General features: G+C 58.8%; 1 protein-coding gene across 1 annotated transcript in view; it reads right to left on the reverse strand.

Annotated features, from left to right (window-relative positions):
• Nucleotides 1–6,691: 6,691 nt before the first annotated feature.
• Nucleotides 6,692–13,727, reverse strand: part of GRIN2D (glutamate ionotropic receptor NMDA type subunit 2D) — a 28,521-nt gene continuing 21,485 nt past the window's right edge. Inside the window, 3 exon segments of the mRNA XM_090047460.1 lie at nucleotides 6,692–10,410; nucleotides 10,412–10,728; nucleotides 12,680–12,912. Coding sequence (XP_089903586.1) covers nucleotides 9,162–10,410; nucleotides 10,412–10,728; nucleotides 12,680–12,912 — 1,799 coding nt within the window. The 3' untranslated portion in view covers nucleotides 6,692–9,161.

Genomic DNA, 13,727 nt, shown 5'->3' on the forward strand with positions numbered 1-13,727 from the left:
AGTTCATTCCCCCCCAACAGGTCAGAGCCAGAACAGGGGTCACAGGACAGGGCAGGAATGAAAGAGGAAGATCTGGGGGTGGGGGGCATGGAGTGGGGCCTGGTGGATTGGAGCAGAGGAACACCAGAAGCCCTGACCCTTCCTTCTCCTCCTGCTGTGGTTTTGGTGCTGCAAACTTCCTCACAGCAGTGCCCCAGTCTTCAGCATTGCATAGCTACCACCAGCTGTGCTGTGTGGAGTGGGGACCCAGCAGGGGACACCATGCTGGGGGATGCAGGGGGCTTGGCTGGGACATGATATCCTCAATGGCAGACTCCTGCCAGGTCCCTAGGGGACCCAGTAACTGTGAACTTCCCCTCAACAGTGCCCACAGGGGGATGCCACCTCTCCCTCCTGTCTTTTCCCCCCTGGGCCCCCTTTGCGCCCCAGCTCCTGGGACTGGGGCCAGCAGGCTCTTTTTGGTGCACTGGGGAGCATCTGATGAGACAGAGTTGATAGATAGAATAGGTGGCTTGGGGAGTGGAGCTGTCACCTGTGGGGGGATGCGATGTGACAGGAGTGAAGTGAACTAGAAGATGGGAAAGTGAGGGAACAGGGGAGGGGCAGGGCAGGAAGGAAAGGAGGAACTGATGTCTGCACCCACTGGGCACAGCTGGAGCCCCCTAGAGGGGACAGGCCATGACCCATCCCCACCCCCAGCCAGTGCCTGGGGCTGCACTGGGGCAAGTGCCTGAGAGGGGGAAAAGGCCCCTACCCCATCCACACATATCAGCTCCCACTGCAGGAGACTGCAGTTTCCAAGACCCCTAGAGCCACCTGGGAGTCCAGCGAGTCCACAGCTCTGGCTTGGAAAATCACCATTTTCAATGACTGTACACAAGATTGGGCCCTGTGTACATGGCCCCCCTGCAGCCCCATCCCAGAGCCAGCTACATCTCCACTCAGAGAGACAGAGAGAGAGATCCTGTATAACCAACCCCACTAAACCCTGCAGAGGTGGGCACTAGGCCATGGGTGGTCCCCACATATCCATGGCCATGGGGGTCTCCACATATCCACCCCACGCATGTCATGCCCCAGAGGCAGCTGCCTCCTGTCAGCCCCGCTGTGCTGTGGCCAATGTTTGTTTGTTTGTTGTTATAAATAAACCCTGTTAATTAGGATACGCGCGGTGCGAGGCCAGCGCCTCCTGTCAGGCTGCCTGCACTGCCATCCCTGGGGGATGCTGATAAAGGGAGACAAACGGGGGTGGCAGGCCCCCAGTGCAGTGCCAGGTGAAGGAGGGGGCACTAGGGGAGCCAACAGAGCTGGGAAGCTAGGGAGGCTGTAGGCAAGCAAGGGTGTGCCAGCATAGGGGCGCTGGGGGTGGGGGGACATTCTCCCTGGCTGTGAGTACTGAGTGCAGGGGGATGGGAGGGGTCCTCTCCTCAGGTCGGGGGCACTGTGCTGTGAGAGGCCAGGCTGGGGTTGCTCTCCCAGGCTGTGGATGCCAGGATATGCTGTGCTGTGTGGTGGGGGGGGGCCTCAGTGGTAGGGCCATGCAGTGAGGGGCAGGGGGCTGGGAGAAGTCACTGTTCTGAGGTCCTGCCTGGCTGCTCTGGATCTTAGAGGTAGGCACCAGGTAGCTATAGACACCAGAGGCAAGGCCTTGCTGGATCCTGGATCCACGGGGCCCAAGCCTGTGCGCTAGGTTGCAGCGTGGTATGGCGTGCCCTGAGACACTGAGTGGGGAGGACGTGCCCCTGTGGATGGTAGGAAGGGAGGGTCTCTGGGCAGGTTCTTGGTCCTGGGCTGGAGGGAGCTGCTTGGAGGTTCTTGACTCTGAGGGTGCCCAGACCAAAGGCCTGGCTGGTGTGCATGTAAGTGTGCGTGTGTGCACACACATGCACATGCAGCTAGTTCCATTCTCTGATGCAGCTGGTGGGGTGATCTGCCATGATTGTGCGGGGGGTACCGCACACATTGCATGTCACAGCTAAGCCTGGGGGTCTTGTGCATGCATACATACACATGCATATACACAACCATACACAGGCATGCATGCACACAGACAGATATATGTGCCTAAAACCTGCTGGACACTCCTGGCAGCTATGATCTGGGCAGCACTAGCTCACCCCTCTGGCCCCTGACATGCCGCAGCACAGGGCACAGGGCCAGGGCCCCGGAGCGACTCGGTCTGCCAGCTGCCAGGCAGTGAGGAGCGCTGACAGCGGAGGTCAAAAGGGAGGGAAGGGATAAAATGAAGCTGGGCTGGAAAAGGGAACAGCCAAGGGTGTGGCGCACCCAGCACTGGTGGTGGCTACTTCTGGGGTGGGGTCTCTGGGGTGGGCAGGGTTGAGTAGGGGGACCAGGACTCTGGGATTCTGTCCTGGTCCCTGCATATCACCCCAGTTCTCGACTTGGGCATGTGCCAGTCATCTGCCCCCCCACACCTACCTCCACTCCATCCCTTCTTCACTCCATCTGGGCTCCAAGGAGAATTGTCCACTGGGTCTAATCAACCCCCTGGCCCCTCAGTGCTCCCCGCACCACTGACCCAAGGGCCCCGCTTCCTGAAGCTTCATGCTTTGCCTGGACATGACGGCAGACCTTAGGCACTGGGGAAAAAGGGGGAGGGGGTACATACACAGACAGACCCATGGTCATGGACAAACTGACACAGGGATGGATTCACTGATACAGAGAAACAGACTCATGCATGCAGACACACCTGGACACAGACATGCTACAATGGACAGAACCACAGATGCATGTCCAGAGGATGATAAAAAGGCAAAATATGTGTATACTGAGCGTCTGACATCCTCTCCCCCCCAACATGTGCTGAGGGGCACATGCATATGCGCTGGCATGGATACGGGCATACCCCTGCACTGACTGACACCTGCACTGACTGACACATTGCCATAGAGGCACATGTGCTATGGTGAAGTGTGTGTGTGCGCGCGCGCGCACACAGGTACACACACACACACATGCCTCTCAGAAGAAAGCAGCTGGACAGTCACACATGGACCTGGACATCCACATGCTGTTTCCAAATAGGCCTGAAGCCATGGTCCAGCCTCAGGGGGCACTGGCAGGGGCAGGGAGTAGCCTTCCTCTCTTGGTGCTAAGGCATCTCTCCTTGACTCTGGGGGCGGGGAGCATTTGGCAGGGCTGACAATCCCTGTGAAATGGGATTAAAGGCTTCACATCCTGTGATTTCTATTAGGTTTGAGTGGGGAGAAGGTGCGGGGTGGCCATGCAGGAGGATGGTATTGTACTGGGCATCACATCCTGGCTGCTGCAGCCCCAGCAGGGGGTGCTGTGGAGGCCCTTGGGGCAGGAGTAGTGGTTGGGGGTGGGGGGGACAGGAAGAGCCCCTAGCTTAGTGCTTCCCAAACTTTTCCTCAGTATAACCCCATTTCCTCAGCATGGCCCCTCACTCCCAACCCACACCCCCGCAGCCCCATCCGCTGATGTTGTGACCCCATTTGGGGTGGCAACCCACAGTTTGAGAACCACTGCCCTAGCTACTCCTGGCCCACCTCCCAGCAGTGGCTGGATCCCAGCCCTGGGGCTGACTTTGAGGAGGGTGAATGAAAGGAGCTGCCTGGGCGAGAAGGCTTTGCTACATCCCAGCAGAGCCTGGCTCATGCCGCTGCCCAGACGATCATGGTGGGGGGCCGGGTGCCGCGCCCAGAAAGGTGTTGTAATGAAGACATCAGTGACCTAGTTGGCCAGAGCAAGCAGGGCTGGGAGCCAGGATGCCTGGGTACTATCCCAGCTCTGGGAGGGCCGTGGGGCCTGGTTAGAGCCAGGGGGGCTGGTAGCCAGGATGCCTGAACACTATCCCAGCTCTGAGAGGGCAATTGGAGGCCTGGTTAGAACATGGGGACCAGGCTCCAGGACGCCTGGGTTCTAGCCCTCATTGCCACTCCTGCCCTGCTCCATCTCGTGCCCTAGTGTGCAGTGGTGGGGGCTGAGTGAATGTCCCAGAGGGCAGAGAGTGAGCTGGTGGCAGACTGTGAGAAAGGGGCTGCACAGATGGGGGCAAGAGGGCAGCCACCCTCCACCTCAGGGGACCCCCTTCTGCCCCCCGCAGCTGCACTCTGAGGACCCTGCCTCCTGTCTGCTGTGTAATGCCTCAGACTCAGCATTACCCCCAAGGCAGCTGGGATAGGACTGCTTCCTCCAGCTGATGGGGCCAGGCCTGGGGCTGGGGGCCAGGGAGAAAGCTGGTGCCAGTGCCCAGAGCGGTCAATGTGCTATTTACACACCCGTTGCGGTGTGGGCATCAGGCTGGAGCCGGCAGAGCCATGCCATATGGTCTGGCCCACACTGCCGCCTGGAGAACAGCTTGCGTTTACTAACAGCCGCATGGTGCTCACTCTGTGTGTGTGTGTGTGTGTGTGTGTGTGTGTGTGTGTGTGTGTGTGTGTGTGTGTGTGTGTGTGTGTGTTCCTGCCACTCCCTTGCTGGAGGGGACAGGGCCTATGCTTGCTGTCTGTGTGTACCTGTGTGTGATGCATGTGCCTTTCCATGTATGTGCGTCCCTACCGCCCCCTGCTGGAGAAGATGGGGGCCTGTGCTCTGCTAATGCGCCCGTGTACATGTGTGTCTATGTCCATGCATGAGTGGGAACATGTAAATCCCCACTTCTCTCTGCTGGAGGGGTCTGCCCTGGCCCAGGCTCTGTGGTGAGGCTGGGTCCCTTCCCCCACTCCCCAGTCCAGTTGTGTTTGCTCAGGACCAGTGTGGAGTTCAGGGGCAGGTGATGCTGCAGATAAGGAGATGGAGACAACAGAACTGGCAAGTGAGGACCTGGAGCTGGAGCACAGCACCCCCACTCCGACTAGGCTGCTGCCCTTCACTGCCTGCCTGCAGCCCCTTGCCAGCCTAACCTGCAGCCCCCTGCCAGCTCCCCTCCTCTGCTAGCCCTGCTGCTGCCAGTTTGCAGCTGCCGAGTCACCCAGTCCAAATCAGCCAGAGATGTGGCTTGGCACTGATGAGCATATGATTAAAGAACAGCCAGGCCTCAGCTGGCAGGGGGCTGGGGGGGAGGGGGGGCACTGGTAGTCCCCTTCCCTCTCACTGTGTGCGCTGAATTGCAGAGGTAACCAGCACCCTCTTGAGGCATGTCCTAGGCACCTGCCTGCTGCAGGGGCATGGCCCTGCTGGTTCCCTCCCAGCAGGTTATGGGGGTGGGGGGGGGTGTCTCTGGCTGTCCTCTGTGTGGCTGTAGAGCTGCAGGGGTGCAGAGCAGCTGTGTGAATGAGCTTCTGCATCCGCAGGCACCACTGGATGACTGTCTGGGTGTGCATCTGTGCTCTTCTGGGTGTTGTCGGGGGTCTGACTGTAGCTGGGGATAAGAAGGGGTTGTTTGGGTGGCTGTGCACTTGGAGGGTGAGCTCAGGACATATCTCCATTTGTGTAGGTACAGCCCTCCACAAGCTTGTACTCTGGGAAGATGTATTACAGGTGTTGGTTAGCTTGTGGGGTTGTGATGCAGTTGTAGGTTTAGGTGGCACATGGACTGTAAGCATAGGGTTGTGCTTCTGTGCAGGGGTGAAGTTGGTGCTGCTGTGCAAATCTGTGTGTGTGTGTGTGTGTTGCTGTCTGGTACTGCAATGTGGTTGTCCGGTGCTGGTGTGATATATACATAGGCTTCTGTCGTTGTGTAGCTGTACTATAGCCATGCTTACAAAAATGTGTACAAATGTGAAGCTGTGATGTTTTTTACATGCTGTTGTGCAAGTGTTGACAACGTGTGTGTTTCTAGGCTGATGGCAGAGCTGTGCTGTTCTGGAAAGGTGTCACAATATGTAAAGCTGCATGCTTCTGTGGGTGTGGACTTTATCTTGTTTGTGACTATACCGTGTGTACATGTCCTTTGCAGGTGTTGGTTATGTATGTGTGCACACTCTCTGAGGAGCAGCACGTGTGTATCATGGGTGGTTGCATGTCCACGTGTGTCTCCAGAACAGGGCTGTGTTTGTGCGTATATGTGCCTGTGTGCATGTGGCAGAGGGTGCAGAGCTAAATGTGTCCCCAGTGCTCTCCCCAGCACGGCTCCAGGTCCTGCTTTAATTACATTTTCTGTCTGAATTACAGATTTCCGCACTAATTTAATTTTTAATTTCTATGTAAATGAACTTTTGCCCAAAGCGCCAACAAATCGCAACTGCTCCGAAACTACTAGAGTCCTGGTTCCCAGCCCCCCTCCCACTGTAACTACCAGACCCCACTCCCCTCCTGGAGCAGGGAGAGAACCCAGGTGTCCTGGCTCCCAGCCCTCACTTGAACCATCAGTTCTCACTCTCAACCCAGAGCTGGGCTAAAACACAAGACTGGGTTAGAGCAGGGGTGGGGGATGGGGAGGTGAGCCAGGACCCTTGTTCTAGCCCAGCTCTGGGAAGGGAGTAACTTCTGGTGGCCTTGAACAGGTTGGGGGCTGGGAACCAAGATGCCTGGGTCCCATTTCTGCCAGGATGGGCGGTGGGAGGGTGGTATGAGAGCTGGAGGACACGGCCTGGCTCCTATTCCAGCTTTAGCACATAAGAGGTTGCTCCGAGGTGTTCCAGCCCCGGCAGTGCTGGCTGTAGGGCCTTGCACAATGCCCTGGTCCTGCTTGGCTGCACGTCTGTCTGTGTGTGCATCAGGAGGATAGCAACATGAACCACACAGTGAGGTGGGATTAGAAAAGCCTTTATTGGGAATGCACCAACTGTATTGGAAAAGCCCTAAGAGCCCCAGCCCCCGTCTGGGGCACACAGGGGCCCCTTTGTCCCCAGAACTCCTGGGTTTTATGGCCCCTGCTGCTCCAGTGGTCACCCCCCTGAGCTGCCCCCTTTCCCATGGCACCCAGACCATCGGAGCCCTCCCACCTCCCCCTCCATGGCTATAACTTAGAAATAGCAGTTCCCCACAGTGGGCACCAGGCCCCACCCCTCCTGCTAGGCCCTGCCCCTTTCCATATCCAAGGCCCACCCCTATCCCAGTGCAGGGGTACTTTGTGTCACGGCCCCCCCCAGGCCCTAAATCACGCAGCGCCCTCCTCCTCCCCCCTGAATCCCAGAACTGCTGAGAAAGCAATGGAGGGAGCAGAGACAGAAGGACAGATATGAGGACAGGGAGGAGACTGACAGAAAGGGGCACTGAGAGGGGACAGAGAGGAGAGATGTTTGGACAGATGGGAGAAGGGCAGACAGACAGACAAGGGGTGGAGGAGAAACTGGGAAGGATGGGAAAGAGACATGGGGGAGACGTGTGCACGCACACACATACACACACACACAGTGGAAGGACAGAGACACAAGGAGAAGGGATGGACATGGACTGAAGAGGGGAAAAGACAAACTAATAGGGGGAGGAGGCTGGGCAGATGGACGTCGGGGGCAGGGGAGCACATGAAGGAGGGAAGGAGAAAGAAAAGAGAGAAACCCGAGGAAAGGGCAGCACATAGGAGGTGAAGCGGGGCACAGGGCTGCAGGGGCAGGTGCCACGTGTGAGCGGATGGGCTACAGGGGCATTGGGGGTGAAGGTGGAGGCCGCGGGGGCAGGCACAGTGGGCGAGAGCCATGGGGGCTTCAGGTGAGGAGTTGCTGGGGGTGGGCACGGTGGGCAAGGTGCCACGGAGATCACAGTATCAGTTCCGTCGTGTGGATCACAGTTTCGTCTCCCTTTCCCCTCCCTCCCCCCATCCCCAAAAAATAAAGTTTAAAAAGTCTGAACAGCTACGACCGGTTTGGGTGTGTGAAGGGGGCTGGGAGGGGCAAGCCCTCCAGCGCCCCCTGCCGTCTGAACACAAGAGATGCCCCCTCTCCACCCCCCAGGGCTTGTGGGTGTGTCCTGCCCTCCCCTCCCCAAAGCAGGCTGACCCTTCAGGGCTCTGGGGGTAAGAGTCCTACTACTGTCCCCACCAGTGGGGATACCCCCTTGCCCCTATTTGCCATGTGCTTGTGGGTCCCACGCACCTCCTCCCCACCTCATGCTGCATGGAAAAGCCCTTTGGAGAAAAAAAATCACAGCCTAGCCATGGGACTGCTAATAGCCCTCCCCTCTTCCCCAGCTGCCACTGCTATGTGCTGGAGCAGCTGTTGGCCAGCGGATGGTGCCAGCCCATCCTGTCTGTTGGACTGGGTTCAGTGTCAGCTGGAAGGCAGTGACTAGGCTGGGCTATGGCCCATGTCCGTGGTCTCACGCCTCCTCTTGCACCCAGCTCAGCCTGTGGCCTCAGTGGTGGAGGGTTCTGTGGTATCAGTGATGCTGGCTATGTTGTTTGCCCCTGGTCCATGGTACCTGTGGCGGCCCCTCCTACGGCAAGTCTGTGGGTTTGGGGGTCAGTGACACCTTGGCAGGATCCGTGGCCCTGTAGTGGCTCCCATGACCCTTTAGCTTAGCTACAAGGTCAGTGGAGGGCCACTTCTTGCTGGCTCTGTGCTATTGCTGTCACGGCTCCATAGTATTAAAGGTGCTGACGAAAACCACCCTCCCCAGGCTGGAGTGCCAATGATGGTGATGGCCAACTCTGCTGGCTGTGGTTGTGAAGCCTTAATTTTCCTTGTCCTATGTCCATGGCTTCAGTGGCAGTCACCTCAGACACTGGTCCGTGACATAGATGTCCCATATGGGTTGGTCCACAGTGATTTTGTGCCTATTGTGTCCATGGTATCAGTGACTGTGCCCCGCAGGTCCACAGGATTGGCATTTGTGGTACCATCCCCCCCCCCGCCTCAAGTCTGCAGCACAAACCGCCATGACTGTATCCCTCTCTGGCATCTGGGTCAGCAGCCACAGCATCCCCCTGCTTCTGTTATCAATCTGTGGCAAAAGGCCCTTCTCCCCAGGGTAGTGGCATCATTAGCTGCCATGTCCTCCAGGCCTGTGGCATTCATGAATGTGGTGCTGCTCTTCTTGCCTATAATCTATCCCTCTCTTGACAGGATTGTGGCAGTAGCAGCCACGGTATCAATCCACTTATCCCTGGGTCCACGGTATCAGCAGCTATGGCACTGTCCACCCATCCCTGGGTCCCTCCCTCTCCTTGGATCCATGGTATCACCAGCCGTGGTGCCCCCTTGGTCTGTGGCATCAACACTCCTGACATTCCTCCCTGCAGGTCCATGGCATCAGCACCCCCACCCCCTGTCCCTTCCCCCAGGTCCACGGCTGCGTCATACCTCCGACTCCAGGCTGGAGAAGTGTGCGGAGCCGTGCCGGGTGAAGAGCTCGCCACTGCGGCTGACACGGCGTGGGAGCCACTCAGAGGGGGAGAAGCCGAAGCGGTGGGGTGTTACACCACAGCGCACCAGGTGGCAGGAGCTGAGGTCCTCCAGGCTGCGGGAAGTTGGGTGCAGGATGGAGCTGGCAGGGCCCAGCTCACAGGAGTGGTGGTGATGGCAGCGCCGGTAGAGGCCATGGTGGTGCCGAGGAGCCAGGCAGCTGTAGTGCCCACAGCGCCGGTGCTCCCAATCTAGCCGGCGCTCCAGACGCTCCTCTGAGCAGCTGAAGTAGCGGAGAGCCTCCTTGCGGCACGGTGGGGTGGGAGGTGGCAGCAGCTCCAGGCTGGCACAGTGCTGGCACAGCCCATGGCAGGAATGGCAGGGGCCCAGTTTGTCGGCAGACCAATAGCGCAAAGGCTTGTGGGTGCTGAAGAGCTGGCGCTCTCGGGACGGGTAAGTACAGAAGTAATCAGGGGGAGAGTACCAGCAGCTGTGCCCATCGCCTGGGGGCGGGGCCGGGGGTGTCGGGGGTGAGGCCTCGGGGCAGGGTACCTCTCGCTCACACACCTCCGAGTCTGAGTCTGAGAACTCCACGTAGCGGCTCTGGCTGGGAAAGCTGGCACTCACGGCCAGTGGGTGTGAATGGCTGCGGCAGATGTGGGCACGCCCCCCACTGCCACTGCTGCCCCCTGCTCCTGGGCATGTGGGGTGCAGCAGGGGCTGGGTCTCCCCGTCGGCACCACTCCGGGCCTCCTCAGTGTGGCGGTAACGGCGCTCACGCCCACAGGGGGCTGGGGCCAGCGGTGGGGTGCGCTCATCTTCATAGGACAGGCGGGTGTAGCCGTAGCGCCCCGTCTCCTTGCTTGGGCGCCCACGCTCCAGCTCACGGGGACCCTTGGGGGCATAGGCCCCACTCACGCCAACCCCGTGCTTCTTGGGTTCTGGTGTCCGGCTCCCAGTTTTGCCTGCCTGGAAACTCTCATATAGGCCCCGCAGGGACTTACGATGCCAGGCTGAGGCAGGCGGTTCCGGCCCTTCCTTCTCCCGCACAATGGCAAAGTAGGATGGGGGGTTCTCTAGACCTCTGGCGGGAGGTGGTGGGGAAAGCTGGCAGGACGCCATCTTCTTTGCCTGCCCTGGTGCAGCCATCCCCACTCCAGCACCTGCACCCAGGTGATCTGACAGCCCCTCGGGTTCAATGGGGGCCATAGAATCGGTGGAAACCATCGGTGAAAGTGCTCTGGAGGCCGTGGCGGGAGCTAGCTTTGGCCCCGGAGGGCTCAGGGGGACCAGATGGTGCATACAGGTCCTTGTAGCAGTTGGGGCTGCGGGCGTGACGCCAGCGTTCCACGATGCGGCGCTCCCGGGGCAGGAAACTGCTGCAGGGCAGGGGCGGGGCGGGGGGGCTGGGTAGGGCTGGTGCCCCACCGCGTTGTGGCCCATAGCTATGGTTCAGGATGGGCAGCTGCTGCTGGTCCTTGGCCTTTGGATCCTCACTGCTGCAGCAGCTGTACATGCCCTGGTGGGGAGACAAGGAGGACACAGGTTTGTAGGGGGGGTAGAACTAAAATGCATGAGGGAGACACCCTTATGACAACACCAGCCCCAACACTGTGGCATGGGGTAGGGGGAATATTACTGCCCCAGAGAGCTGCTGGGGGGTTACTGTTCATGGGGGTAGAACCAAATATACCCCCACCTCTACACAGAGGGGATCTCTACAGCAGAGACACCATCCCACTGTGCAGCAGGACAGACCTATGTGAAGGGAGGCTATTGCAGTGACACAGCTGCACTGAGTGTTCAGCAGGGGGAACATTATTGTTGTGACACCACTGCAGCAAGTACTAAACGGGGAGGGGAAGGTTATCACTGTGACACCACTGCAGCAAGGACTACACGGGAGTGGGGGAAAGTTATTGTTGGGACTCCGCTGCAGTGAGCAGCTTTTATATTGGGCATGGTCCATGTGGTGAGACTGGCTTCTAAGTGGGCTACAGGGTCTTCCTGCTCCTTGTCTCCAGACCTCCTTCCCCCCCCCCCACTGACCCTGGGCTGCCACATACTTTGAGGGGGTCTATGTCTGTGTGGGGGTCCATCCTTGAGCTTCCCCATTAACTCCCTCCCAGTGCCTTTGTCACAAGCATTTGATTCCTAAGAGACAGCAATACAACATGCTGCAGGGAGGCGGGGACAGACAGACAGACATGCAGGGGATGGAGAGAGCTGCAAAGGGGAGAACAAGGAAAGGGAGGATAGGACAGAGTGTGTGTGTGAAGCAGCCAGAGGAGCCCAGGAATTGTGTGCATGTGGGAGATGGGGAGGGAGGGCAGTGCTGGGAACAGTGAGGGGGAGAGGTGGGGAGAAGAGAGGGCAGGGAAGCCAGTGGGACCAGGAGGGCTGGGAGGGGATGTGGTGGGTATCAGGTTGGGGAGGGTGTTTCCTGGTGGTAGGGGAGGCTGGGAAGACTGGGGAGAATGCAGGCTGAGGCACTTTGTGAAGGGGCAGGTTAGGGATGGAAGATGGTGGGGTTGTTGGTGAGGTGGGGAGTGTGACAGGGATCAGGGGACACTGGGCTATGGGGAAGGCCAGGAGCACTGGCAGAGTAGGGCCTCAGGCTGGGTGGACAAGTTGGGCAGGTTTGAAGGGCACCAGGTTGGGAGCAGGGGGAGGCCAAGAGCTCAGCCAGGGAGAATGGGACTGAGGGAGGGGCAGGACAGGGGGCCAGGCTGGGATGGGGGCGGCTAAAAGTGGGTTTGGGGCACCAGGATGGGAGGGAATTTGAGAGTGCCGCAGGGTGGGAACCTCTGGGAATGTTGGGTGGGTCATGCTGAGAGTCTGGAGGTAGCAGGATAGGGCTGAGGGCTGCCCGTGAGCTGGGCCCCCTTTTCCAGGCTCCCTCCAGGCTGATGTGGTGCTTGGGGCTGCCCTCTCTGACCTGTCACTCACCCTGAGGGGCCCAGGGAACAGCAGGAGCCAACTGAGCTGGAGGTATGGCCAGAAGGGGCCTCAGGGGGTGTCCTGGGGTGACTGCAAAGGTGTCTGCAAGGGCAGAGATGGGGGAAGGGAATCCTGAAAAGGGGAGACAACTGAGGGAATGAAAGATAGAGGAAGGCGAAGAGGAGTTGCTTTCTGGGAGAAGGGTAGGAAGGCAGGAGGGGCAGTGCTGGGGTTGGGGGTGTTGTGAGAGAAAAGGGCATGGGACTGGGGACTGTCTGTGCTGTATGGGGCTTCCAGGATCACTCTCAATGTCAGCCTGCCTATGGTATCTAGCATGTGCAGAGCAAGGTCAGGCGGGAGGCAGAGGGAGGATGTGTGAAGGATGGAGGTGTGTGGGGGTGAAGAAGGGGCATGTGGGATGGACATATGAAGGGGCCAGGATGGAGGAAGGAGGGTGGATGGAAGGAGGTGTGTGGGGATGGACAAATGCCTAGGGACAGATGGCTGGCTGGGCAGGCATGAGTGCTCACCCTGCTGAAGGCCAGGAGGAAGTCAAGGCGGCCGGCATGGCTCATGCAGTGGCGCAGCTTCCAGTAGATGAGGTGCTCCCAAGCAAAGACCAGCAGGCTCAACCCCATGGCCACCAACAACATGTAGAAGACACCCGCCATGTTGTCAATGTCCAGCTTGCTGCTCATCACCTCGATCTTGTCGTTGTGGCATATTCCCGATAGCCACAGCCGTTCCAGCATCTCGATCTCATCTACAAGGGACAGGGGCTTTGTTGGACCCAGGTGTCCAGGCAAACAGCAGCAGGCCCTGTTCCCCACTACTAGACACCTATACCCTGCCGCACAGCTGGGGATGGAACCCAGGAGGCCTGGCTCCCAGCAATCCCGTGCCCTAAATCGCCAATCTCCACTCACCTCCTGCACCTGAAGGATAGCACTCAGATGTCCCAGCCCCTCCCACTAGACCCAACTCACTTCTCTAAGCTGGGATAGAACCCAGCAGTCCTGTCCAGGTTGGGGAATGTCTTTGTCTCTCATGGCTGAGTCCCTAAAGGAGGGACCTGCACTGAAATACCCTCACCAGGTACATTGTGTCTGCAAAGCTGGATCTCACACAGCCTTGGATTGTTAATTACACAACACTGGAACACAAGCCCAGGTGGTGGTGCTAATCACACACACACACACACGCCAATTGTGATGCTGATCACACACACCCAAGCTGGCTGTGAAGCCAACCAAACATCCCCGCAGGCAGCGATGCCCATCACACAGATGGGCGCATTGTGATGCACATCACATGCCCATACACCAGTTGTGATGCCAGTCACATGCCCCTTTGGGTTGTGATGCAGGTCACACATGCCCTTGGTTTCTGAGCAGGCCCCACTCCCTGCTTCCCAGCTGGGAAGGCTGTGCTGGCAGCACCTGATCCTGGGCGTCAGTCCCAGCCCTTGCCAGGAACCGAGATCAGAACCACCCCCAGAGCAAACCCCACTGCACCCCACAGCCATGCTCTGGGGCTGAATCAGGACCAGGCAGGATGCCAGACCAGGATCCAGAACTG

This window comes from Crocodylus siamensis, chromosome 5 (genome assembly GCF_052110815.1).
Source record: "Crocodylus siamensis isolate JL-2025a chromosome 5, ASM5211081v1, whole genome shotgun sequence".
NCBI lineage: Eukaryota > Metazoa > Chordata > Crocodylia > Crocodylidae > Crocodylus > Crocodylus siamensis.